General features: G+C 45.6%; 2 protein-coding genes across 2 annotated transcripts; both read right to left on the bottom strand.

Moving 5' to 3' along the window:
- Nucleotides 1-238: 238 nt before the first annotated feature.
- Nucleotides 239-15394, bottom strand: LOC131989198 (tumor necrosis factor alpha-induced protein 2-like). Its single transcript, XM_059354397.1, has 15 exons — nucleotides 15376-15394; nucleotides 15012-15185; nucleotides 14098-14184; nucleotides 13014-13051; nucleotides 10925-11323; nucleotides 10038-10267; nucleotides 9131-9245; nucleotides 8881-9003; nucleotides 8213-8310; nucleotides 8042-8134; nucleotides 7660-7780; nucleotides 7468-7593; nucleotides 2033-2182; nucleotides 1837-1958; nucleotides 239-1237 (listed from the first exon to the last, which is right to left on the bottom strand). Exons 1-15 carry the CDS (start codon nucleotides 15392-15394, stop codon nucleotides 1057-1059), a joined length of 2076 nt encoding a protein of 691 aa, XP_059210380.1. The 3' UTR covers nucleotides 239-1056.
- Nucleotides 15395-21440: 6046 nt separating this feature from the next.
- LOC131989915 (A-kinase anchor protein 9-like) lies at nucleotides 21441-22934 on the bottom strand. Its single transcript, XM_059355275.1, has 2 exons — nucleotides 22249-22934; nucleotides 21441-21770 (listed from the first exon to the last, which is right to left on the bottom strand). Exons 1-2 carry the CDS (start codon nucleotides 22873-22875, stop codon nucleotides 21525-21527), a joined length of 873 nt encoding a protein of 290 aa, XP_059211258.1. The 5' UTR covers nucleotides 22876-22934; the 3' UTR covers nucleotides 21441-21524.
- Between the last annotated feature and the right edge of the window lie 3690 nt (nucleotides 22935-26624).

Here is a 26624-nt window from a genome sequence, read left to right as displayed (position 1 = left end):
AACAGCTGTGGAATCTTCTGGCAGAGTGAAAGCAGCCAGAGGTGGGCAGAGTGAAATTTCTGGCCTCGAACAGAAAGCATTTTTGGCAAAACCATAATACCTATCATTGATCCGACTTCACTTTGAGCGTCCTGAGTTCTTCCTGAACCTCTACATATGTTTTTTTTTTTAAGAAAAATGAAAAAATAGCTTTGTTAGAGCGAACTAAAAAAACAGTTAAATCTCACTTTTTCCGAAATCTTCCTGCGTTTTTAATATGGGACCCAATGAGGCTGTTGGTGGTTTTGGTGGCGCATCTTTGCGTCGTACGCCCAAACTATAACTCTGACAGCTTTACCAGAGGATTGTGAGTGAGAAGACAAATGTTCCTACATTTCTATGTATAAATGATTTCTGTAGAGTGGAATTTGCGGCCTGGAGCGCAGTTTTCAAATTTATTTTTTGACAGTTTTACCTCTCCCTCTACACTCTGAGCGATGACATCACACACTCTGACACGAACATTCCGTGCAATACACAACCATTATAATCTCAGAATTTCTCCAAAAATGATCATGGTCATTGAACAGGGATTGATAAAAAACTATATGACCTATTGAAATGCAAATTAATACACCAATACACAAGACTTGTGTCTACTGTTTAAAGTTTAAATGGAGTCTCTAGGTGAAATTATGCCGGAGAAGTAGACGTCTGAAAATCTTCAATTAATGTTCTTTTTTGCTGATTTTCTTTCGGCCGTCCCATTCATTTCAATGCAAAATTTTGCGACTTCGCGATGCGACGTCGCGAAAAATTCGCATTCCATAGAGAAAAGTAATAGCACACCGATCCCAATCAAACCGCACATTTTTATATATAAGTTGCGGGACGAAATTGCGTCCGCAAGAGGAATAAGAAGAAATCCACAGTATAACAGTATACTGCTGTATGGGACCAGTGCTCGGTGCGATTGCCCCGAGGCCCTAATAATAAAACAAGCTAACAGGCTAACAGACTAACAGGTTAACATGCTAACATTCTAACATGCTAACAGGGTAAAAGGCTAACACTCTATCAGGCTAACATCTTGTTGATCTTATTGATCCATTTCACTTTGACCCTGGAGAAGAATGGAGGGCTCTGATTGGTGGAGGCGCCCAGGGGGCGGTTCTCCTCCACGCTGCGCCTGATGGAGCGAATGTCTGCCGCCGAGAGCCCCGCCTTCAGAGACAGCAGTGCCGCCACGTGAGCGCTGCTGGGGAGACGAAATGACAACATCAATAACAACAAGATTCACAACAACAAACAAGGGGGCGGGGCTTATAACCTGTACTACAGCCACCAGGGGGCGGGGCTTATAACCTGTACTGTAGCCACCAGGGGGCAGGGGTTATAACCTGTACTGTAGCCATCTGGGGGCGGGGCTTATAACCTGTACTGCAGCCACCAGGGGGCGGGGCTTATAACCTGTACTACAGCAACCAGGGGGCGGGGCTTACAACCTGTACTGTAGCAACCAGGGGACGGGGCTTATAGCCTGTACTACAGCCACCAGGGGGCAGGGCTTATAGCCTATACTGTAGCAACCAGGGGGCGGGGCTTACAGCCTGTACTGTAGCAACCAGGGGCGGGGCTTATAACCTGTACTACAGCAACCAGGGGGCGGGGCTTATAGCCTGTACTGTAGGAACCAGGGGGCGGGGCTTATAGCCTGTACTGTAGCCACCAGGGGCGGGCTTATAGCCTGTACTGTAGCCACCAGGGGGCGGGGCTTATAGCCTTTACTGTAGCCACCAGGGGGCGGGGCTTATAGCCTGTACTGTAGCCACCAGGGGGCAGGGCTTATAGCCTTACCTAAGGTCGGGGAACCTCCTTGCCAGACTGACGACCTCCAGCTGAACACTTCCTGGGTCCTGCAGACGGAGAACCTCAGCAACGCTGCAGAGCATCTCGCCGAGCCACGGAGTGCCACCGCCCTGAGGACAACGTACGGCAGTGAGGGCGTGCACGTGAAGGAGCGTGCACATGTATGAGCGTGCACGTGTCTCACCTCCTGCTGGAAGAAGTCGCTGATCTTACGAGCGTCTTCAGTCATCCTCTGAGCCCCGCCCACCTGCTGCTCTCTGCTCCTGGTCCTGGTCCTCAGAGTCCTCTTCACATACTGCAGGACCAGGTCCTCCTGGAGGACTGACAGCACGGACTACAGACAGACAGACGGAGAGAGACAGAGAGAGAGAGAGAGAGAGAGAGAGAGAGAGAGAGAGAGATTTTTGATATTTTAAAACACAACTTTATTTGCCACACTTAAAACAGCTTCACTTTGTGTTTAAAAAAAAAACATAGACATCACTTGTATGCACACATACTATACATAAACATAACTTACAGCACATATCCCACATACACATACAGAAACACATCACACCCTAAGCACATCCCCAAACACCAGGTCATCACCTTACATCTGACACAACACATCCTGGTAACACCACAAGTTCCTTAAAGAGTCCAAGTCTCCAGAGATCTTGTAAAAGCTGAAGTCCAGCCTGATCCTGGCCCTGATCAGCTCCACACATGAGGACAGGGCAGATGGTTTCTCCCCCCTCCCCCCTCCTCTTTCTACTCACATACACAGCCATTTTAGCCTGGCCTAACACAAAGTTCAGGAGCTGGCTCTTCTCCTTCTTCTGGCGAGTGCATTTAAAACCACATATAAAAACCCCTCGTGTGAAGACCTCAGTGAAGGCCATGAAAACCTTCTGCAGGAAAAAGAACAGTACCGACAATCTGTGACATTCAGAAAAACAATGAAACACTGTCTCTCTCTCCGTGCAGAACGGGCATCTGTCCTCCACATCTCTGTTGATCACAGAGATGAAGGAGTTGACGACGACTACCCCATGGAGAATCCTCCACTGTAAGTCCCCATGCCTCTTGGTCAGTGGAGGTTTGTACAGAGACCTCCAGGCCGGTCTCAACCCCCCCAGGTCAAAGTGACTCCTCCAGGGAGTGTCGGTCCGCCCACTCAGCTTGTCCCTGTTCAGAGTCTTTACCATCAGGTGATACAAAGTCTTCCCTGAAGCCTCCTGCAGAGAGGCCTGAGGGCAGCGGTCCAGATAAGGGCCTGCACAGTCCTGCAGGTCTGGGCCCAGCTGGATCAGGGGGAAGGGGTCCTGTGTGTTGGCTGTTGTTTCACCTGAGGAGAAGCTGTCCAGCATCCGGAGCTCGTGACCACTCAGCCTCTCCCTCCAGTGATCCAGGAGTTGCTGCATCACCCTTCTGGACCTCACCCCCACCTTGGAAGCCAGAGCATCAGAGTCCTGCAGCCGGGACCCAGCCAGCTCCACCACCTGGCTCAGAGTGGTGACTCCTGCAGCCCGGAACAAGGAGGACAGAGAGGGGCCCGCCCAGCCCGGAAGGTCCAGTACTGTCCCATGGAAGACCGGCTCCTGCAGCAACCAGTGCAGCGAGTCTGCCTGCTTCTGTCTCTCCTTTTTTACTAAGCTCCAGACACTAAAAACGCTCTTACAAAAACTAGGAAATGATGACCTGTTAATCTGTGTGCTGTTCATTAAAAATAAATTAAAATCTAAACCCAGGTTGTTAAAACGCTTCAGGATGCAGCAGGCTAGAGGCCTCCACACAGTGTCCTCTGGTCCAGTTAACAGTCTCTGAATAAACTGTAAACGAAAAGCAGCACCCCTACTTGAAGAGGACACTCTGTGGGACCCAGTGCATCCTGTCCCAAATAAAATCAACTAAAACCCTTTGTACTTGGGAGAGGAGAGAGGCTGGATGGTCCATGCAGGCCAACCTGTGCCACAGGGAGGATGAGACCAGGTTGTTGACTATCAGGACTCTGCCTCTATACGACATTTTGGGGAGGAGCCACCTCCACTTATTAAGTCGACCTTTTACTGTTTCAAGGACACCATCCCAGTTCTTTTTTATCATGGTCTCATCCCCCAGGAAGACACCAAGGTATCTCAGCCCACCCTTCTTCCAGGTGAGTTCAGCAGGCAGGATGAGCTGGCCCCCCAGCCTCTCCCCCACCATCACTGCTTCACTTTTTCCCCAGTTGACCTTTGCAGAAGAAATAAAACCAAATAACTTAACAGTGTCAATTAAAACATCAATGTCTTTCTGTGAATTTACAAGTACAACAAGATCATCAGCATAGGCAGACATTTTAAAAGACACAGGACAACTGGGAAAAGACACACCTGTCAGTCTTTGTCGTAGTTGATGAAGCAGCGGCTCGAAGAGAGCAACCCTGCCTCACCCCCCTCCCAATACTGAAGGGCGCACTCAGCCCACCGTTAATTTTTAGCACACTCGCAATGTCACTATAGAGAACCCGGATCTTGGCAATGAACCCAGGGTTGAAGCCAAACCCGGCTAAAGTTCGCCAAAGGTATTGGTGTTCAACCCGGTCAAACGCCTTTTCCTGATCTATTGAAATCAGACCAGTATCAAGACCCAATTCACTGGAAATTGCCAGAACATCTCGAATTAAAGTGACATTGTCACTTATAAGCCTGCTAGGAACACAGTAGGTCTGGTCAGGGTGGATGATGGATGCCATCACTTCTCTCAATCTAAGGGCCAGAGCTTTGGAAAGGATTTTATAATCCGTGCACAGCAACGACACCGGCCTCCAGTTCTTTATCAACTGCAGGTCTCCCTTCTTTGGTAACAGGGTGATGACGGCCCTCCTACAGCTCAAAGGGAGCCGCCCCCCCTGAAGGCTGTCTGACAACACCTCCAGCAGATCATGTCCTATGATGGACCAAAAGGACTTGTAAATATCAATAGGAAGACCGTCGATCCCTGGTGCTTTACCACTCTGCAAACTCATCATTGCCGTGTACAGCTCCTGCAGGGTCAGATTTGCCCCGAGCTCTGAGTTTACTTCCGAGTCTACCTGAGGGAGACCTGCAAGGAAGCTGCTGTGCACATCTGGATTATCTGACCATTCACTCCTAAAGAGGTTTCTATAGAAACCGACAGCAAACTTTCTGATCTCAGACGAGTCTGAGACCTCAGAGCCACTATCCGTACGTAAGCAATGAATGATCTTCCTTTGTCTATTTTTCCGCTCCAGCCCAAAAAAATTGAGATGGGGCATCCATCTGAACCACATTTAAAAACCTGGACCTGACCAGAGCCCCCTGTGCTGACACCCCTAGCAGGTTGGCTATGGCTGCCTTTTTTTGTTTGAGGGAGTCTAGAAGCCTTCGATTTCCAGAGGACTCTGCTAGGGACTGCAGTTCTTCCGCCTCAAACTCCAGATTTTTAAAAGATCGAGTTAAGTCTCTTGTGACATTGCAAGTGAACTGCTGGCACAGCTGTTGGATCTGCGCCTTCCCAAAATCCCACCACTGCTGAGTGCTGGGAAAGGCAGGTCTGCTCTCCCTATGGCTCTCCCAAAAATACTTAAAAGCAATCCTAAAAGCCTGGTTGTCTAAAAGAGCTGTGTTAAAATGCCAATAGGCGCTTTTTAGAAGAATATTCTTAATAAAAACAGAACAGGAGACTAAAGCATGATCACGAAAACCCACAGGCTGAATATAACATCTTCTAAAAATATTTAAATGTTGCGTAAAACAATAAAAACGGTCCAGCCGAGCTAATGATAACAAATTCTCTTTTGAATGACTCCAAGTGTATTGTTTGTGATTACTGTTAAAAACCCTCCATACATCAGACAGACTATGTGTTTTCACCATCTGTGTGATCCTGCTGGAAGAAGCAGGATGGGGCTCTAAATGATTCCTGTCCCAGATTTTCTTGTCAGAAATTTAGCTGAAATCAGGAACTGTCTCAGGTTTGGGAAATGCTCCTCTACTGTAATGAGCCTCTGACCTTTAGTTCTCTCCAAGAATCTCTTTATTTCAATGCCAGTGTAGGGATGTGACTCCTGTGACAGGACAAAGTCACTGTCCCCATCCTGACTGAGCGACACTGCTCTTTTGGACCCTTTAGTGTTGCTACTCCCTGAAACAGAATTCTTTCTTTTCTGTGAGACCTTTAAATCGTCATCATCCAGTCCTGTGTCAGACTGTGGTGTCACGTGATCATTATTTACCTTTTGGCTCGCACCAGACCCACTGATTTCACCTCGCTCCTGATCGTTCTCAGCTGATGTGTCAAAACAAATAAGGGGGGTTTCCCCTGGGTCACTCACCTCAACGCTGACTGCCTCCTGTACCTGGAGAGGCTCCAGCCCCGCAGCCGACAGAGCCCCAGCAGCAGCGACCTCCGACCGAGCGACCCGCGGCGGCTCCCCGCCAACGGCTCCCCGCCAACGGCTCCCTCAGGCCGGGCCGGCTGCAGCGGTTCCCCGCCCTTGCTGCTCCCCGACCCGGCCGGCTGCGGCGGGTCCCAGCCAGCAGCACCGGACCGGGCGGACCGCGGCGGTTCCCCGCCAGCAGCACCGGCTGCGGTGGATCTCCATCAGCAGCCGCCTCAGACCCCGCAGCCCGCGGCGGCTCCGCCCCGGGCAGCAGCAGTACCGGAGTAGAGGCAGCAGCGGTGGCGCCGGTAGCCGCCGGCTGCCCTGCCCCACTCCTCTCCGGACAGGACCGGATAAGATGACCCTCTACTCCACAACCGAAACATTTCATCGTCTCTGACGTTGCGAACACCATGTAAGTGTAGCCATCAACTTTAAAAGAGAACGACAGGTTGAGATCATGGGCTGGATCTTTAAGAACCATGAACACCTGTCTGCGGTGACTAACCACATGCTTCAGCCTGTCTGACTTACAGCCAAGCGACACCATCTTTATTTGTGACACAAACTGACCATACCGAGACAGTCCCTTCATCAGATCCTCATTTTTAATAAACGGGGGAACGTTGGAAATGATCACCTTGGCTGCCGGGCTAACAATGGCCCCGTTCATCCTGGAGGCTGACTTCACACACTCATAACCCACCACCTCACCCACAGCCAGGCCAGCCTCCTCCACACTGCACGGCACCGTGGGCACCAGCTTGACGGCATGACGGCGAGTTAAACGCTCAAAGTCAGCCGCTGCAGCCCCGGACACCAGCATGGTGCCGAGTCAGCACACACACACACACACACACACACAAAGTTCTCCCCCACACACAATCACACACACCAAAACTATACTGTGTTCGAAAACAACAAACACAAAGCAAACACATAAACAGAAAAAAAGCTAAAGGGAAGTTTTCCTACAAAAACCCCACACACTTCAAACAAAAACCTCTCAGCTCCACACACACTCCGCCATCTCAGAGAGAGAGAGAGAGAGAGAGAGTGAGAGAGAGAGAGAGAGAGAGAGAGACAGACAGACAGACAGATGGACAGACAGACAGACAGACAGACAGAGAGACAGGGAGACAGAGAGAGAGACAGAGAGACAGACAGACAGACAGGGTGTTTTACAGTGTGCAGACGTTGATGCTGACTCAGCAGTGATGTCTGATCTGTGAATGGTCGATGCGGCTCACCTGTCTGCAGGTGGGCTTCAGGTCCGACAGGTCGCTCAGCTGGCGGTCCAGAGAGTCCAGCAGCGAGTCCACGACAGGAAGTGACCCGTCCACCCAGCCCGGCGCCCACAGCTGTGCCAGACCCACCTGGACAGGAAGCAGGAGTTAACGTGTGTGTGTGTGTGGGGGGGGGGACAGCTGAAGCTGGTTTACCTTCAGCTGGGGTGGACAGGTGAGACACCTGTACCCACAATCCTTCAGGGCCGACAGAGCATCCACGCAGCGCTGTCTCTGGGGCTCAGACAAACTTCCTGTCTGAGCTGTGATGTAATCCCTGAGAAGGTGAGACAGGTGGAGACAGGTGAGATAGGTGGAGACAGTTTAGACGGGTTAGACAGATGAGACAGGTGAGATAGGTGTGACAGGTGGAGACAGTTGAGATAGGTGAGGCAGGTCAGACAGGTGAGATAGGTGAGACAGGTGAGACAGGTGGAGACAGATGAGACAGATGGAACAGGTGAGGCAGGTGAGATTGGTGAGACAGGTGGAGACAGATGCGACAGGTGAGACAGGTGGAGAGACAGGTGAGACGTACCTGAGCTGCTGCTCACAAACAAGCTGAGCTTTGATCACTGAGCGGGCGTTACCGTGGTTTCCCTTCATAAACTCCTCCACACACTTCTCATAGCTGAAACACACACACCTGGTCGTTACTCACACCTGGATCAGCTCATTAATATTCATGAGGTCAGTGGGCGGGGCCTACCTGCTGAGGAAGCTGTCCAGGTGAGCTGTGACCCTGTTGTGCCCTTTGCTCTGGTCTCTGATCACATGGCTGACCTCCGACAGGGAGCTGTCAATCACCTGTAACACAACAAACACCTGAGGGTAACACCTGAGGGTCACACCTGAGGGTCGAACCTGAGGGTCGCACCTGAGGGTCAAACCTGAGGGTAACACCTGAGGGTCAAACCTCAGGGTCACACATGAGGGTCGCACTTGAGGGTAACACCTGAGGGTCGCACCTGAGGGTCACACCTGAGGGTCACACCTGAGGGTAACACCTGAGGGTAACACCTGAGGGTCACACCTGAGGGTAACACCTGAGGGAAATACCTGAGGGTAACACCTGAGCGTAACACCTGAGGGTCACATCTGAGGGTTCTACACCTGAGGGTCACACCAGAAGGTAACACCTGAGGGTCAAACCTGAGGGTCCTACACCTGAGGGTAACACGTTAGGGTAACACCTGAGGGTAACACCTGAGGGTCCTACACCTGAGGTAACACCTGAGTCCTACAACTGAGGGTCACACCTGAGGGTAACACCTGAGGGTCCTACAACTGAGGGTAACACCTGAGGGTCACACCTGAGGGTCCTACACTTGAGGGTCCCACCTGTGAATCCCACCTGTGGTGCATTCCTGGTCTCACCTGTATGATGTCGACGGCCAGCGGGCTGAAGCGGTACCGGTCCAGGAGTTCTGGGTTCTGGCCGCTCAGCCAGCTCTCCTCTTCTTTCCTCAGAGCTGCGTTCAGCCACAGCTTCAATTTGTCCTGAAGAAAGAAAAACATGTCACTCTGTTTTTCTCTAACTGACACCTGAACTCTTCTCAACACACTTGGAACCCCTTAAAGACCTGTTGGGACCAGGACCAGGTTCCATCAGTCTGCTGGTCTTTACCTCTTGGTGGTTGAGGTACTGGTCCTCCAGTCGGTCCAGATGGTCCTGCAGCAGCAGAGAACCCAGACAGGCGGTCTTTATCTTTCCTTTCAGCTCTTCGTGGTTTAATATTTCACTGCCGGAGGAAACAAACACACCTGAGACTGAACAGGTAGAACTGGTTCCAGATCAGAGAGAGCTCATTAGACCTATGGTCTATGTCTAGTACCATCAGGTTGAATGCACTTATTGTAAGTCGCTTTGGACAAAAGCGTCTGCTAAATGACATGTAATGTAATGTAATGTAATTGTTTCCTCCAGAGTCCCACATTCAGACTGGGAATAATCCGTGCTCTGATCTGGTTTCAGAACCTTTTGATTTGTGTTTTTTTAACTTTACATCAAGAGTAACAGTGTCAGTAAAGAGGAGACAGGTTGAAGCCTGGAGAACATTCAGCGTATGCGGGTCAAGACCAAAACCATGGACCAGAACCCAAAGACACAACTCCTGAGGTTCTGTTGGTTCTGACCTGACTTTGTTCTCTCTGAGGTTCTGTTGGTTCTGATCTGTCAGTGTTCTCTCTGAGGTTCTGACGTGATGTTTTTCTCTCTGAGGTTCTGTTGGTTATGACCTGATGGTGTTCTCCCTGAGATTCTGACCAAAGTTTCAAAATACTGCAAAATACTGATTTATTAAACAAACAAAAAAATCACTCTAATAAAACAAAGTATGAAAGCAACAAGACCTGACAGTGACACAGACACAGCGCTGGTTCTGGTTCTGGTTCTGATGGACAAGATGAACTGACAGGACAAAGGGAGACACGGACTATATAGACACAAGGTAAGGACCCAGGTGGGAACAATCGGAGCGGAGACAGGTGATCCTAAAGACCTAAAACTGCCAGAGGCCTGTTGGGGGACTCACTGTGGATAGCAGTGGTTGATCCAAAACAGCAGGTAGCTGCGGTCGTCTGGTTCTAGTTCTGGTTCTGGTTCGGGTCCGGCAGCAGCGAGTTCAGTCAGCCGGGCCGAGAAGCTCCGATGGAAGAGTCCGGAGTAAAGGTTCAGGATGTCCATCTGAGGAGGGTAACAGTCCTGGACCGCCCGGACCACCACCAGCAGGTCCTCCTTCACACGCCTCCCCATACCACACACCTGCACAGGTACAGATTCTCCTCAGGGGGAGGACTTCGGGATCTGTTGGTTCTGACCTGACGGTGTTCTAAATGAGGTTCTGTTGGTTCTGACCTGACAGTGATCTATCTGAGCCTCTGTTGGTTCTGACCTGATGGTGTTCTCCCTGAGGCTTTGTTGGTTCTGACCTCATGGTGTTCTCCCTGAGGTTCTGTTGGTTCTGACCTGACGGTGTTCTATCTGAGTTTCTGTAGATTCTGACCTCATGGTGTTCTCCCTAAGGTTCTGTTGATTCTGACCTGACTGTGTTCTCTCTGTTGTTCTGTTGGTTCTGACCTCATGGTGTTCTCCCTGAGGTTCTGTTGGTTCTGACCTGACTGTGTTCTCTCTCAGGTTCTGTTGGTTCTGACCTCACTGTGTTCTCCCTGAGGTTCTGTTGGTTCTGACATGACTGTGTTCTCTCTAAGGTTCTGTTGGTTCTGACCTGGCTGTGTTCTCTCTCAGGTCCTGTTGGTTCTGACCTGACTGTGTTCTCCCTGAGGTTCTGTTTGTTTTGACATGAGTGTGTTCTCCCTCAGTTTCTGTTGGTTCTGACCTGACTGTGTTCTCCCTGAGCTTCTGTTGGTTCTGACCTGCAGTGTTGGTGTGGTTCTGCGGTTCTCCAGAGGGAGGACTCACCTGTCTCTTCAGAGAGGAGGATAGGCCGTCGGTGCTGCTGTCCTGGTTCTGGGCGGCATGAGTCAGTCTGGTCTCCACCAGGTTCTGCAGCAGAGTGTTATGTTTGCTGAGACACTTCTGAGGACGCCACGGCGGGACGCGCTCCTCAGGACAGTCGGTCCACCGCCGGTCCTGCTCCTCCTGCTGCTGGATGGAGGCCACAGCACTCTTCAGGACCTCCAGGTGGTCTGGGGAGGAGGAGCAGGAGGAGGTGAAAGTGTTGTCGACAGCGGTCCAAAGCTGCAGGGTCAGAGCCTCGAGGTCCGTGTGCAGCTGGTCCTGGTCCTCCTCGCTGGGGGAGTCCTGAGAGAACAGCTGCTCCTCCCTGAAGATCAGCGTCCTGCTGACCTCCTCCAGCTGCTCTAGATCCTCCTCACATTCCGACTCTGCAACAAGCACGACATCCTGGTTGGTTCTGACCTGTAAGTATTCTCTCTAAGGTTCTGTTGGTTCTGACCTGACGGTGTTCTCTCTAAGGCTCTGTTAGTTCTGACCTGACGGTGTTCTCCCTGAGGTTCTGTTGGTTCTGACCTGATGGTGTTCTCTTTAAGGTTCTGTTGGTTCTGACGTGACGGTGTTCTCTCTGAGGTTCTGTTGGTTCTGACCTGTACGTGTTCTAAGGTTCTGTTGGTTCTGTTGGTTCTGACCTGACGTGTTCTCTCTGAGGCTCTGTTGGTTCTGACCTGACGGTGTTCTCTCTAAGGCTCTGTTGGTTCTGACCTGACGGTGTTCTCCCTGAGGTTCTGTTGGTTCTGACCTGACGGTGTTCTATCTAAGGTTCTGTTGGTACTGACCTGACGGTGTTCTCCCTGAGGTTCTGTTGCTTTGACCTGACGGTTTTCTCCCTGAGGTTCTGTTGGTTCTGACCTGTAAGTGTTCTATCTAAGGTTCTGTTGGGTCTGACCTGACGGTGTTCTATCTAAGGTTTTGTTGGTTCTGTTGGTTCTGAACTGATGGTGTTCTCTCTAAGGCTCTGTTGTTTCTGACCTGACGGTGTTCTCCCTGAGGTTCTATTGGTTCTGACCTGATGGTCTTCTCTCTAAGGTTCTGTTGGTTCTGACGTGATGTTGTTCTATCTAAGGTTCTGTTGTTTCTGTTGGTTCTGACCTGGCTGTGTTCTCCCTGAGGTCCTGTTGGTTCTGACCTGACGGTGTTCTATCTAAGGTTCTGTTGGTTCTGACCTGACTGTGTTCTCTCTGAGTTTCTGTTGGTTCTGACCTGACTGTGTTCTCTCTGAGGTTCTGTTGGTTCTGACCAGAAGTGTCAGTGTGGTTCTGTTGGTTGTGACCTGACGGTGTTCTCTCTGAGGTTCTGTTGGTTCTGACCTGCAGTGTCAGTGTGGTTCTGTTGGTTCTGACCTGACTGTGTTCTATGTGTGGTTCTGTTGGTTCTGACCTGACGGTGTTCTATCAAAGGTTCTGTTGGTTCTGACATGACTGTGTTCTCTCTAAGGTTCTGTTGGTTCTGACCTGGCTGTGTTCTCTCTCAGGTCCTGTTGGTTCTGACCTGACTGTGTTCTCCCTGAGGTTCTGTTTGTTTTGACATGAGTGTGTTCTCCCTCAGTTTCTGTTGGTTCTGACCTGACTGTGTTCTCCCTGAGCTTCTGTTGGTTCTGACCTGCAGTGTTGGTGTGGTTCTGCGGTTCTCCAGAGGGAGGACTCACCTGTCTCTTCAGAGAGGAGGATAGGCCGTCGGTGCTGCTGTCCTGGTTCTGGGCGGCATGAGTCAGTCTGGTCTCCACCAGGTTCTGCAGCAGAGTGTTATGTTTGCTGAGACACTTCTGAGGACGCCACGGCGGGACGCGCTCCTCAGGACAGTCGGTCCACCGCCGGTCCTGCTCCTCCTGCTGCTGGATGGAGGCCACAGCACTCTTCAGGACCTCCAGGTGGTCTGGGGAGGAGGAGCAGGAGGAGGTGAAAGTGTTGTCGACAGCGGTCCAAAGCTGCAGGGTCAGAGCCTCGAGGTCCGTGTGCAGCTGGTCCTGGTCCTCCTCGCTGGGGGAGTCCTGAGAGAACAGCTGCTCCTCCCTGAAGATCAGCGTCCTGCTGACCTCCTCCAGCTGCTCTAGATCCTCCTCACATTCCGACTCTGCAACAAGCACGACATCCTGGTTGGTTCTGACCTGTAAGTATTCTCTCTAAGGTTCTGTTGGTTCTGACCTGACGGTGTTCTCTCTAAGGCTCTGTTAGTTCTGACCTGACGGTGTTCTCCCTGAGGTTCTGTTGGTTCTGACCTGATGGTGTTCTCTTTAAGGTTCTGTTGGTTCTGACGTGACGGTGTTCTCTCTGAGGTTCTGTTGGTTCTGACCTGTACGTGTTCTAAGGTTCTGTTGGTTCTGTTGGTTCTGACCTGACGTGTTCTCTCTGAGGCTCTGTTGGTTCTGACCTGACGGTGTTCTCTCTAAGGCTCTGTTGGTTCTGACCTGACGGTGTTCTCCCTGAGGTTCTGTTGGTTCTGACCTGACGGTGTTCTATCTAAGGTTCTGTTGGTACTGACCTGACGGTGTTCTCCCTGAGGTTCTGTTGCTTTGACCTGACGGTTTTCTCCCTGAGGTTCTGTTGGTTCTGACCTGTAAGTGTTCTATCTAAGGTTCTGTTGGGTCTGACCTGACGGTGTTCTATCTAAGGTTTTGTTGGTTCTGTTGGTTCTGAACTGATGGTGTTCTCTCTAAGGCTCTGTTGTTTCTGACCTGACGGTGTTCTCCCTGAGGTTCTATTGGTTCTGACCTGATGGTCTTCTCTCTAAGGTTCTGTTGGTTCTGACGTGATGTTGTTCTATCTAAGGTTCTGTTGTTTCTGTTGGTTCTGACCTGGCTGTGTTCTCCCTGAGGTCCTGTTGGTTCTGACCTGACGGTGTTCTATCTAAGGTTCTGTTGGTTCTGACCTGACTGTGTTCTCTCTGAGTTTCTGTTGGTTCTGACCTGACTGTGTTCTCTCTGAGGTTCTGTTGGTTCTGACCAGAAGTGTCAGTGTGGTTCTGTTGGTTGTGACCTGACGGTGTTCTCTCTGAGGTTCTGTTGGTTCTGACCTGCAGTGTCAGTGTGGTTCTGTTGGTTCTGACCTGACTGTGTTCTATGTGTGGTTCTGTTGGTTCTGACCTGACGGTGTTCTATCAAAGGTTCTGTTGGTTCTGACCTGCAGTGTCGGTGTGGTTCTGCTGCCTGCGATTCCTCCAGGCCTTGACGGGGTTTTTCAGGTGGGGCATCCTCCTCTCTCCTTCTGCTGAACAAAACTTTTATCAACAACACGTTCTCCATCTTCAGAAGGTTTAGAACTAACAAACAGAGGGAACCAGTTCTTCAGAGAACCTCCTGGAACATGTTGTTATAAATCAGGTAACAGAGGAAAAGAGACAGAGCAGAACCTGAACCAGTCCAGTTCTAGCGGACTTGGTCCAGATATTAGAGGGTTCCAGCTGAACCGGGATCAGTTCCCCTGCTCCGTGTGATGTCACATTCATTAATGGTTAATCATTAACGCTCCAACACTTTCAACTGACGGAGCAGAACCCGATCAACAACCCGATCAATAACCCGATCAATAACCCGACTGCCTATCTGAGCGGAAATAAATCACCTTTCACAATAAAAGCCAGTGAAGTGGAGTTAAAGGTAAATAAAGAGAGAACCGTCTCACCACTCATCTCCTCCTCTGCTCTGACGGGGCAGCCCGCCGGGGGGGCGGGGCTAGACACATGATATGGGCTGGAAACATGATGCGGGCTGCCATCTGTCTGTCTGTCTGTCTGTCTGTCTCTCTGTCTCTCTGCCTGTCTGTCTCTCTGTCTGCGTGTCTGTCTCTCTGTCTGTCTGTATTAATAGTAATAATTAATGTCTGTAGATGACATTTAATTGTTCAGACACAATTTGACCAAAAAAAGACACAAAAATTACCAAAAAAAGACAGAAACTGACCACAAAAGAGAAACAAAATGACCAAAAACGACACAAAATGACTAAATAAGACAAGTTGTAGGGTACTAGAGTAAATTAACTTGGTTCCTCTCCATCTCTGGTTCTGCATCAACATGTGATCTCGACCATCATCACCTGCTGAGCTGCTCTGCTGCCCCTTGCTGGACACCAAGGAGCTCCACATCCTCAGCAGGACCAGGATCCACAACCACAGGGTCCAGAGGGTCCAAGACCAGGAACCAGAGGGTCCAAGACCAGGAACCAGAGGGTCCAGAGGGTCCAGAATGTGTCGGATCAGGTCTGGACAGTCTGGGTGAGTCAGCGCATCTCCTCCTCTCTGTCAGCAGTTTACTTTCACTTTCATGTTTCACTCACACACACACACACACACACACACACACACACACATACACACAGTCTCTGGCAGCTGATTGGCTGCTTAGACTCTGCTGATCACGTGAGCATCACCATGACAACCTGCTTCCTCTGTGTGTCTGACCATAGCTGGATGTCACCATTGTCTCTATACGGCGGCCATTGTAGTTCCATTTACTACCTCTCTGAGTGAGAAGATCAATCAAAGCTCAATCAAAGTTCCTTTTAGTTTCCTTTATGATCAGACATTTCAAGGCTGCTGAACAGACGGTGTCCCCGAGTCCAATGAAGCCTTGTTCTCTCTGGATTTTCTGTCTTTAAGAATATTTAAACAATTCTGTTTGTAACGTCCCACAACCAACGTATGGCCACGTTTTACTCTGCTGAGTCTACTTTTTAACCTTAAAAGGATTCAACCTATACTGTTTATATTTCTACTGTCTGACTAATCCCAGATCCTCCAGCATGTTATTCTGGTTTAGACCGATCAAAAGCTCAGACTGGGCCCTTTTTTAAAGCAGAAGACTCAATAGACACAGAATTATTCTTTTTAAACCTCCTGGTACTATTATAATAGTATTACAGTAGTATTATATCAGTATTACAGAAGTATTATAATAGTGTTACAGTAGTATTATAATACTATTACAGTAGTATTATAATAGTGTTACAGTAGTATTATATTAGTATTACAGTAGTATTATAATAGGGTTACAGTAGTATTATATTAGTATTACAGTAGTATTATAATAGGGTTAAAGTAGTATTATAATAGTATTACAGTAGTTATAATAGTATTACAGTAGTTATAATAGTATCACAGTAGTTATAATAGTATTACAGTAGTTATAATAGTATAACAGTAGAACATTCTGAGGAACATGTTATTTTTTTCTTCAGAATTTTCTTAAGTTTTATCTTAAGAACACTTTAGTGAATCCAGACTGAAGAACAGAGTGAAGGGTACAGATTATTGCAAAAGAGTGCAGTTCATAATCATTTGTCTTTTTTATTATTGTAAATCGTTGATTTAAAAATAAATCCATGTAAATGTGACGTTGTGTCACATGATGCTTCATTAGAACACAGCTGATCTTCAGCTCATCAGACGGTAGTTCGCTCCATCTAGTGGACACATAACACAACTACACCCTCTCATTGGGTTTCTGGGATGAAGTGGAACAGGATAAAACAAGACAGTTGATTAAATTAACAAGTTTAATGTTTCAGACATCAGATACAACAAACATACAGACAACACTCAACACAGGCGAACAACAACAAGAAGAATGATCCAAACACCTGGGACAGGTAAATAAAAACACCTCCACCAGGGAATCCTGCAGTTTCAGGCCGACAGCGCCACCTACTGTACTATAGGCCTACTATCATTTAATATAATAGCAATAACAACAATAACTCAGCCTGCAAGCAGGACTGAACGGGACCGAGCAGAGTGGAGCCGTCGGGGGAGGCCACGTCGGGCGCGACGCTGTGGGCTCAGTCCCTATGCGTACCAAATGGCGTGTCTCCTACCACTGTGCTTGGGGTAGGTGTAAAACATAATACAAAGAATCTCGTTTTAAAGTATGCGACCTGGAAATGGCCAAAAACGATGACAAGTGCGATATTCAAACCAAGATGGCGGACTTCCTATTGGGTTTGAGGTATGGGTCTAAGAAGCTTTTTGGTGCGTCTTCACATGATTCATGTGTGTACCAAATTTCGTATCTCTACGTGAAACCTAGTGCAAGGGCTAAGTATAAAACAAGTTACTTGCTGTTGCCAGCAGGGGGCGCTATGACTGTGTGTCAATATTGACATGTGGGTGTGTTCCGGGCTGGACCCTAATCATGTGTGTGAAATTTGGGACAGATTGGACAATGAATGGTCAAGTTATACAGTCTTGTGTGTTATGGCGAGACGCCATATTTTGCCGCCATGCCACGCCCACATAGTGTGACTGTTGGTAAAGATTTATACAACTTTTGATCCCAAAGGCCTTGTGATGGTACTGACCAAGTTTGAAGTCAATGGGATTAAATCTGTTGGAGGAGTTATGTGAAGTATGCAAGGTGGTCATGTGATGAAAGGGGGTGTGGATAAAGCATAAGGGGCAGGGCTTTATGAAAAATTGTCATTTAGAAGTGTTAGGGGCTGGACTCTGATGAAGCATGAGAAGCTTGGACCAGATTGGACAAAGAATGGGAAAGTTATAACGATCTCGTGTTTTATGGCGAGACGCCATATTTTGCCGCAATGCCACGCCCACATAGTGTGATCGTTGGTAAAGATTTATACAACTTTAGATCCCAAAGGCCTTGTGATGGTACTGACCAAGTTTGAAGTAAATCGGGTGAAATCTGTAGGAGAAGTCCGTTAAAGTATGCGACCTGGAAATGGCAAAAATTCCGTATTGGATCCAAGATGGCCGACTTCCTGTACATTTTAGGGTATGGATTCTTGAGACTTTTTGGTGCGTCTTCCCATGATAAATGTTTGTACCAAATTTCGTGTCTCTATGACAAACCTGTGTGAGGGGCTGAATTCTAGGGGGCGCTAGTAGGTCATTTTGCCACGCCCATTTCTGAAAGCAATGAAATATGTACATTTTCAACACGATTGAATTTTGTGCCGAGTTTGGGGAGTTTTTGAATATGATAAAGGCCTCAAAAAGGCGATTCATTTGCCGTTATAATAAACGGACCAATTACAATAGGGTCCTCGCACCGTTAGTGCTCGGTCCCTAATAATAATTCCTTCAATTTCAATAGGGTCCTCGCACCGTTAGTGCTCGGTCCCTAATAACACCCGTACTCACGTATTAAAGTGGATGGAGCGTCCGCTGTCCCACACCTGTCCTCTGTTTGTCAGAGCGGAATTTCCCTGTTTTGCCGGCGCATACTTGTTAATCCCTCGCGGTGAAAGCCAGCGGAACGTCCACCCTGCCAACAACGCCAAAAATGTAGATGCAGTTTCTTCCCAAAATATTGAAGAAAAATGAAATGAGCCGTTGTGATCAATCAAAGCCTTTAGTTACGTGTACACGGAGAGAGAGTCCTCAGCAATCTCTCCCGACAAAGTAAACTTTCTTCCTTATATACAAAATTTTAGTCTTACATGATCAAAGAAAGGAGGAAGTTACAGGTGAAGTAGCGTCTTAATGAGATTAACATACAGGAACCAGACATTGCAAAGTAGTGAGACACATAAGCTTCAAAGAAACAATAGAAACGTGGATTGGGAACCAGTTCAGTTAATTGCAATGCAATACACATGTTAATCCCCTGCAGTTGGCCTGTCTGCCCATTTGTCTATGAGACGTGATTTAATTAAATGTTGTGGAAATGTTTATTGTTTAAATATCAAGAATCGAATACTATTTTTCCACACTGTCTGTCTGTCCCTCTTTGTCTCTCTCTGTCTGTCTGTCTGTCTGTCTGTCTGTCCCTCTTTGTCTCTCTTTGTCTGTCTATCTGTCTTTCTGTTCCTCTTTGTCTGTCTGTCTCTCTCTCTCTCCCTGTCTCTCTCCCTGTCTGTCTCTCTGTTTCTTGGACAGCTCTTCAGGTTTATAACAGAATCTGTCTCCTCTCTGCTCTCATTGTGTGTCTGAATGTGTCACACTGTGTTTCCTGTTGCTCACTGATACTCGCTCTGTGTTTTGGGGGGCCGTTAGCTTTCACCGGCTCCCGTCCGTCCGTCCGTGTGTGTGTGTGTATGTGGTTAATTGTCTCGGCCTGGCCACGCCGACATTAGCATTCCCCAGCTGGACGGAGAGGAAAGGGCAACTCACCCTGTCGGAGGAAAGAGGGATTGAGGAGAGGAAAGACGGAGCGGGAGGCGAGAAAACAGATGAGCCAAAACAATAGAGCTCCTTGGATTTGGCTGTTGTTGCTCCCTGTGATTGTGTGTGTTCATGTGTGTGTGTGTGTGTGTGCATGTGCCAGACGTTTGAGAATTGAAACAAGCAGCATGAATATGGATGCAGCGGCCGGGGCTGCAGAGCCAATGAATGCATCATCAGAGACACCGCTGTGTGAGTGTGTTTTAAAAATGCAACAATATCTTAAAAGGTCGCTTTAATGTTGCTTAGTGGGTAAAATAAAAAAGAGCCTAAAGGGGATAACCACTGGAATAATAACAGCATAAACGTCTCATTTTCTGACCCGAGTGGCCCAGATCTTTAGCCTGTGATAAAAACGCCATAACAAAACAGCTTAAACATATGAAAACATAGCCTATGTTTCAATCCCGCCGGCGGACCGAAATATCACAATTTTAAACTTCATTTTGGTTACTTTTCCTAATGGAAACTTTCGGAACCTGTGATCCATTCAAGAACTGACGGAAAGTTAAAATTCCGACGAAAATGCCTGTTTTAGCTGTTCCTTTTAAAGAAAACACGTTTCAATGCCACCGGTGGGATGGTACGTACTTAAAACTCCCAATAATAATAATTTTAATACATTTAAAATACTTAAAAAAAGTAAAAACAATCACATTTCATTTTCCCTCAGACTACAAATGCAACAATATCATTTAATGTCAGCTCCAAATCAAGTTCGTAGTCAATTATATTCAGCAGCAATAGTGTCTGTATTACCTTAATTTTTGTGAGCAGTCTTTTGCATTGCACTGTTGTTGTTTTTTTTTAAATAATTAAGACATAAAAATATTTCACAGGGAAACGGGTATAGAGATCTAGTTGCCATGGCAGCAAAGAGTTTTTGGCAAGCATGCAACGGGCTTTTAGCTCTTTGTCATGATGTCAAGTGCACAATTTGTTCCTCTGAAATCACAAGGCCACGCTCACTTTGGGAACAAACGTTTTGAAATCGAGTCCTGAACCTGTTCGGAGGATGAATCCGGTTGGTTGTCGAGGGCCACGGAACGATACCAGGTCGGTGAAGAAAGTGCTTCCGGGTTTGTTTGAATCTGGTCCAGTATCTTCCCTCTGATCTGGATCTCTGTGGTTTTATGAAATACAGTTTCACTTCATCTCTGGAGGTGTTTCTGCATCACATCCGTCCCTGAAGAGAGGCTATTCTGGATTTTTGCCTGGGCTCTTTTCATCCCTCTGAGGTAAATTGGACATTAATCAAGTCATCTGTTATTGTCACTTCTCTTTACCAAACCAGGGTACTTCCTCTCCTCCCCTGCCTCGATTCTAACCACCTCTGAAAGGTTATTTCAGCTGTGCAGCCGAGCAAATTCCTTTACTGTCATTTCCTTTCAGTTTTCTTTTTGTTAGATACTGCAGCCTCATCTTCACTCTGCAACACAGGGCAGTCTCATTCCCCATGATCACACCCTTTATAAAAAAGTTTGTTCTCCAAACTCTGGCACACAATTCACCCCTTTTGCTTTTCTTCTTATTTTTGTTCTGAGCCACAAAGACGAGGTTTTTATCATATAAAAATATTCGCCCATTTACACACCAAGACTCAGAAACCGCCGTCATTAAATTTCTTCCTCTCTTGGCAGCAGATTCTGATCCCACCAAGTGAATTTATTCCCTCTGTCGGCCTCCCTATCAATACCAGCTGATGCTCCGCTTAAGTAGCTTCTAAACCAGGGGTCTCAAACTCGCGCCCGGCGGGCCAATTGCGGCCCTCGTGACGATATTTTGTTTCTCCCACCTTGATATGAAAGTTTAATGTGAGTTTTGTGTGAATGGCACTTTACCGCGTTGTGTTTTTTAATTTTTTGTCTTTTATATGTATATATATATATATATAATTTTGTGTCTTTTTTTGGTATTTTTGTATCTTTTTTTAATAATTTTGTGTCTTTTTTGGTAATTTGTGTCTTTTTTAATAATGTGTTTTTTTTAAGTGATTTTGTGTCTTTTTTTGGTCATTTTGTGTCTTTTTTAAGCAATCTAGTTTTTTTCTGTCATTTTGTGTCTTTTTTGTCATTTTGTGTCTTTTTTGGGTAATTTCGTGTCTTTTTTTAGTAATTTAGTGTTTTTTCAGTGATTTGTGTCTTTTTTGTCATTTTGTGTCTTTTTACATTAAACTTTCATATCAAGGTGAGGGCCACAAAATATCGTTGTTTGAGACCCATGATTTAGATGATGTACACCACTTGGATATGACATCTACTGTTGACCTACTATCTCCCCCTAAAAATCATGTTGTCATGTGCAACTTATGACTTTCTACAGAAGTCAAACATCACAGTTATGACATTTTTATTGTTACTATGCAGAATCAAGTCACGAGACAATGTCCTGTCACCACCCAGCTGAGCAGCAAGGTGATCCGACATTTTCTACATGGTGGACTGGATTTCGTCCAGCCTGGCTTGCATGGCGGCTTCCCTCTGAGCCCACTCGTCTTCTCTCGTCTGCAGGGTCTGCTGCAGCGACACCTTCTCCTCCTCTACTCTCTGCACCGCAGACGCCAGCTTGGAGTTCTCCTCCTGCTGCTGCTCTAGCTTTGCAAGGTAGTCAGCTTTGAGATTCTTCACCTCCTCCTCCAAGTCCTGGACGCACACCTCACTCTTTTCTTTCAGGACCTCGGTGGTGCAGAGCAAGGTTATTATTATAGTTAACGAAAACGAAAAGAGTTTTTAAAAAAAACGATAATTAACTGAAACTGTATTTTGTGGTTACAAAACAACCTAAAACGAACTAAATTTAAAGTGAAAATGTCCTTCGTTTTGTCAACTTTTTTCATAGGAAAACGTTTTTGGTTGATATGAAATCTATTTCATCCATCTGGTTTTATGACCTAATAAACTTATTGGAGCTGAGATGGTTAAGACAAAGGAACTAAAGGAAACATTTATTGTGACCTTATTGAATCCCGCACCCAACAAATACCCCATTACAAACAACTAAAACTAATAAAAACTAAACTAAAACTAAGCATTTCCAAAAAATAAAAACTAATCAAAACTAGCAAACTCAGTCTAAAAACTAATTAAAAAACTAACAAAAAACTAACAACGAAATTAAAACTAAAACTAATGAAAAATCCAAAACTATTATAACCTTGGTGGAGAGTTTGGATCTGATCTTCTGGATCTGACAGCAGAGAGCTTCTTGTTTAGCAGCCTGCTCCTTCAGGTCTTTCTTGGTGTTTAGGAGCTGCTGCTGGAGCTCCACAGGGCCTGGTCTCGGGTCTTCAGCAGGGTTGCTATTTAGCTTCTCGCTGGCCTCATCCAGTCTGATATTCAGCCTTGCCATGATCGTATCAGCAAGAATCAGCCTGTTGACGGCGTTGATTCTTACGATTCCGGCCTCATTCAGCTCAAATTTGAGCTTGTGAATCTCCTCCTGGTAAGACTTGGTCTCATTGCTGCTAGCTCGCTCCAGCTGCTCTTTGAGCTCCTTAATGGTTCCTTCAGCTTCTACAGTGGAGTACTTAAACTTAATGCGAACGTCTTCCAGCTGGGCCTTGAAATCGCAGCTCTTTCTCTCCGCCGCCGCCCATTTGCAGCGATACAGGTGCTGCTGGAACTTGGAGTCTTCCAGCTGGGCTTCCAGAGCCGAGATCTCGTCCATGTGATCGTGTCTGACTCTGACATCCTTGAGTTTAAAGTCTAACTTGCCCTGACGAGCAAAGTCCCTGGTGTTTCTCCAGCTGCCATCAAGATCTTTGTTATTCTGGTTCTCCATGTTTCTTCTCTCTGGTTCTTTCTGGCTTCAGTGAAACATCTGACTGAGAGAACTGAACCTATCCGCTCCAGCTGGAGTCTCAACATTCTAGAATGTGATGTAACAACACATGCAGCATTCCATTCTTACCGTAGATTCTATTCCATTTAATTGTAAAGAAAGAAGTAAAGAAAGAAAGAGAAAGAAGTAAAGAAAGAAAGAGAAAGAAGTAAAGAAAGAAGGAAAGAGAATGAAAGAAGAAAATAGAGAAATAATGAAAGAAGTAAAGAGAGAAATAATGAAAGAAGTAAAGAGAGAAAGAATGAAAGAAGGAAAGAGAGAAAGAATGAAAGAAGGAAAGAGAAAGAAAGAAAGAAAGAAAGAAAGAAGGAAAGAAAGAAAAATAATTTTGTGTTTTCAGCAATGATTGTATCATTGTCCAAATATTTGATATTAAAAAAAGAAGATTTGTGTTGATATCGTGATGGAACTTTTGATTTAAACCTCAAATGTTGGGAAGTTTAGTTGTGAAATGTAATAGTTTACAGATTAGGTTCCCTTGTTAAAAATGTCATGAATAATCTAACATTTTAGTCACTTTAATGTAATAAATCCTATTATATTTGATTACTTTTCTAACAAAAGTTTTAAACTGGGTTATACAGCTGTAAAGTGCTAAAAATGTAAATGTTAACCTCACAACAACACTCAAACTTTATTAAAAGTTCTCTATCACAGTATCCAGTCTGTTGTAAGTTTCATAAAAACATTGCACTTCTAGAAGTTTCCTCCACCTGTCAAAATAAAGCACAAAATAAACTGTCCCATATACGTCATGTTGACCTTGTCTGGTCGTCACCTCTCTGATGGATGTCTGCGTGCCGACCGGCCTCAATTACAATTTTCTGATTCAACAAAAGACAGTATTTCAAAGAGTTCCTCTCTTCCATTACACTGAGACATGGCAGCCTTTATCATCTGTCACGACCAACAATACATCAACAGGCTGATCTTTTCCTCCTCCGGGCTGAAAAGAGGTGTGTGTGTGTTCAGAACATGTGCGTGTGTGTGTGTGTGTTTCAGTTTTAGATCTGGCACTTAAGTATTAATATATGATAATAAATATTATGTATCATTATTAGGCAGAGAAAGTGGTACTACTAAAATGTAAATAGAATTAATATATATATATATATATATATATATATATATATATATATATATATATATATATATATGTATATATAATTACAGGAGAGAGGAGAAAAATAAGACAAAAAAAAAATTATTAGAATTTTAAAGTAAATCATTGTAGCCAGAATTCATCAGAATTCAGACTGGTGTGTGTGTGGGTGTTAGAATAAAAAGATAGAGGATAAAGACAGAGACCAGCCTCTGGGGAGAAAAATGTAGAAAGTGAAGACACCGAGACATGAACACAAACACACGGTGAACCTCAGCAGGTTCATGTTGGAGGAACAATACAAGGCCACTGAAACCTCCAGAGAATAACAAAGAGGTGAAATTTCCATCCAGGGAACTGGATACAACACTCAAAGCCACTAAAAGCTCATGTCTGACCTAAATCACATCTCATAAATGTTATGTAATGTGTGTGTCAGATGAAGTTAGAGCAGTTTAATCTAGGGATGCACCATATTGGATTTTTTACAACTCATTTCGCCGATTACAGATACCGATATTTTTTTCCCGCACAACTAATACCCACAATCAGGGCAAATTTGGCCAATTTCCCAGTTGACATAATGAGTAAACATAACCTGTGTTCACTGGGAACATGTGAAAAGTGTAACTGTACAGCAGCAATTAAACCCAAATTGAATAAAACTACATGTACCTTAAATTCAAATTTGACTTAAAACAGGAGCCCAATATGTGACGACTCAATCTGCACTGTGCAAACAAAATCATAAAAAGTACAAAAAATATAAGACATAAAACAACAACACAGAGACGTAAAGCAACACAAAAACATGCAAAATGACGACAAAGAAATATAAAATGACTACAAAGAGACACAAAACAACAACAACACAGACACAACACAACAACAAAAACATGCAAAAAGCTCCAGTCCCTAATCAGAACATAATAAATAGGTGGGCTCAGACTAAACTGCACAATTCTATGAGCTACAAACAAGGTGCAACAGAGAGGTGATGTCATTATTTAATCAGTTTATTATATCGGGGGATATCGGAGTGTTGGCCGATGTCCGATTCATTCATTTTCAAGCCAATATCGGCCAATAAGGAGCCGATAATATCGTGCATCCCTAGTTTAATCTTAAAGAGATGAAAATTCACTTTAGGCTTTTATTTTGGCGGTGCATTCTACCTTTAAAAAGGGCAACCTGTAAAGAATCTCCTCATAGATTAATTTTATTTCATTTCATCAATGTGACAGCCATGATATACGATTTACTACATTTCCCAGGATGCTTTTCATCAGCCCACATGGCAATGACATAAACGTGTGGTTTTCAATCAGGGCCAGGCCTACGGTCATGTAATAAAGCCCGCTGCTGCTCAGTTCATGATCATTTTGCCGTTGGTCTGATTGCAGCTGTGTCCCTGTCTCGTGGCTGAATTGCATTCTGGTCTATTTTCAGCCGCTGTGGGGGGAAAATTGGTATCTCTGCCTCGACTGTGATGAATTTGAAACCCGGTGTGAGTGTTGAATGTGGGTGAATGAAGCTGAGGGGATACGATACTAAAGCTTTTACCTCTGATGTCTAAATTTGGCCTGTTGGTGATAAGACGGTGGCACCATTAGATGAAAGAACTGACTCATAGTGAGCTCTTACACAAAATGATGACAAAGACATAGATAAACAACAAAAAGCATGCAAAATGACTGCAAAGAGACTCAAAATGACTGAAAAGACACCCAAAATTACAACAAAGACATGGGAAATTACTACAAAGAGACGAAATGACTATAAAGAGACATTAAGCAACAACGAAAACGTGTTAAATGACGAGCACAATGACTACAGACACACAAAACAGCTACAAAAAGACACAAATTACTACAAAGTGACCTAAAGCAAGAACGACCACATGTTAAATGACTACAAAGAGACCCACAAAAACTACAGAGACACAAAACAACTACAAAGATACACAAAATTACAACAAAGAGACACAAAATTACTACAAAGAGACACAAAAAGACTTCAAAGAGACATTGAGCAACAACAAAATCATGTAAAAAAAAGACTGACAAATGAAAAACAAAACATGATGACAAAGAGACATAAAATAACTACAAAGGTACACAAAATGACTACAAAGACAAAAAAGACACGGTAAATGACTACAAAGAGACCCACAATGACCACAAAGAAGCAAAACATCACTACAAAAAGACATGAAACGACGACAAAGAGACACATAATAACTACAAAGAGACAGGAAATGACGACAAAGAGACAAAAAATGACTACAAAGAGACGCAAAATGACTACAAAGAGACATTAAGCAACAACAAAATCATGTAAAATGACCACAATGAGACCCACAATGACTAAAGAGAGACACAAAATGATGTCAAAGACATAAAACAAAAAGCATGCAAATTGACTACAAAGAGAAACTAAATGACTACAAACATACACAAAATTACAACAAAAAGACTTCAAAGAGACATAAAACAACAACAAAAACATACAATATGATGACAAAGAGACAAAAAAGAGACAATAAACAGGCTCTTATCAATATTAGAAGCCCTTTTTTGCATGGAGT

This window comes from Centropristis striata, chromosome 17 (assembly GCF_030273125.1).
Source record: "Centropristis striata isolate RG_2023a ecotype Rhode Island chromosome 17, C.striata_1.0, whole genome shotgun sequence".
Taxonomy (NCBI): Eukaryota; Metazoa; Chordata; class Actinopteri; order Perciformes; family Serranidae; genus Centropristis; species Centropristis striata.
Note: the sequence above shows the minus strand (reverse complement) of the source record. Positions and strands in the feature narration are given on the sequence as shown.

Bases quoted from the DNA above. Each gene is read 5' to 3' on its own strand.
- LOC131989198 (XM_059354397.1), bottom strand. The intron at 9,004-9,130 runs GTAAAGACCAGC...TTCTTTCTTCAG, and splicing joins AGTACCTCAACCACCAAGAG to GACAAATTGAAGCTGTGGCT. The intron at 1,959-2,032 runs GTGAGACACGTG...CGTTGTCCTCAG, and splicing joins GCGACTTCTTCCAGCAGGAG to GGCGGTGGCACTCCGTGGCT.
- LOC131989915 (XM_059355275.1), bottom strand. From the start codon at position 22,875: ATGGAGAACCAGAATAACAAAGATCTTGATGGCAGCTGGAGAAACACC. The intron at 21,771-22,248 runs GTTATAATAGTT...TGCACCACCGAG, and splicing joins GATCCAAACTCTCCACCAAG to GTCCTGAAAGAAAAGAGTGA.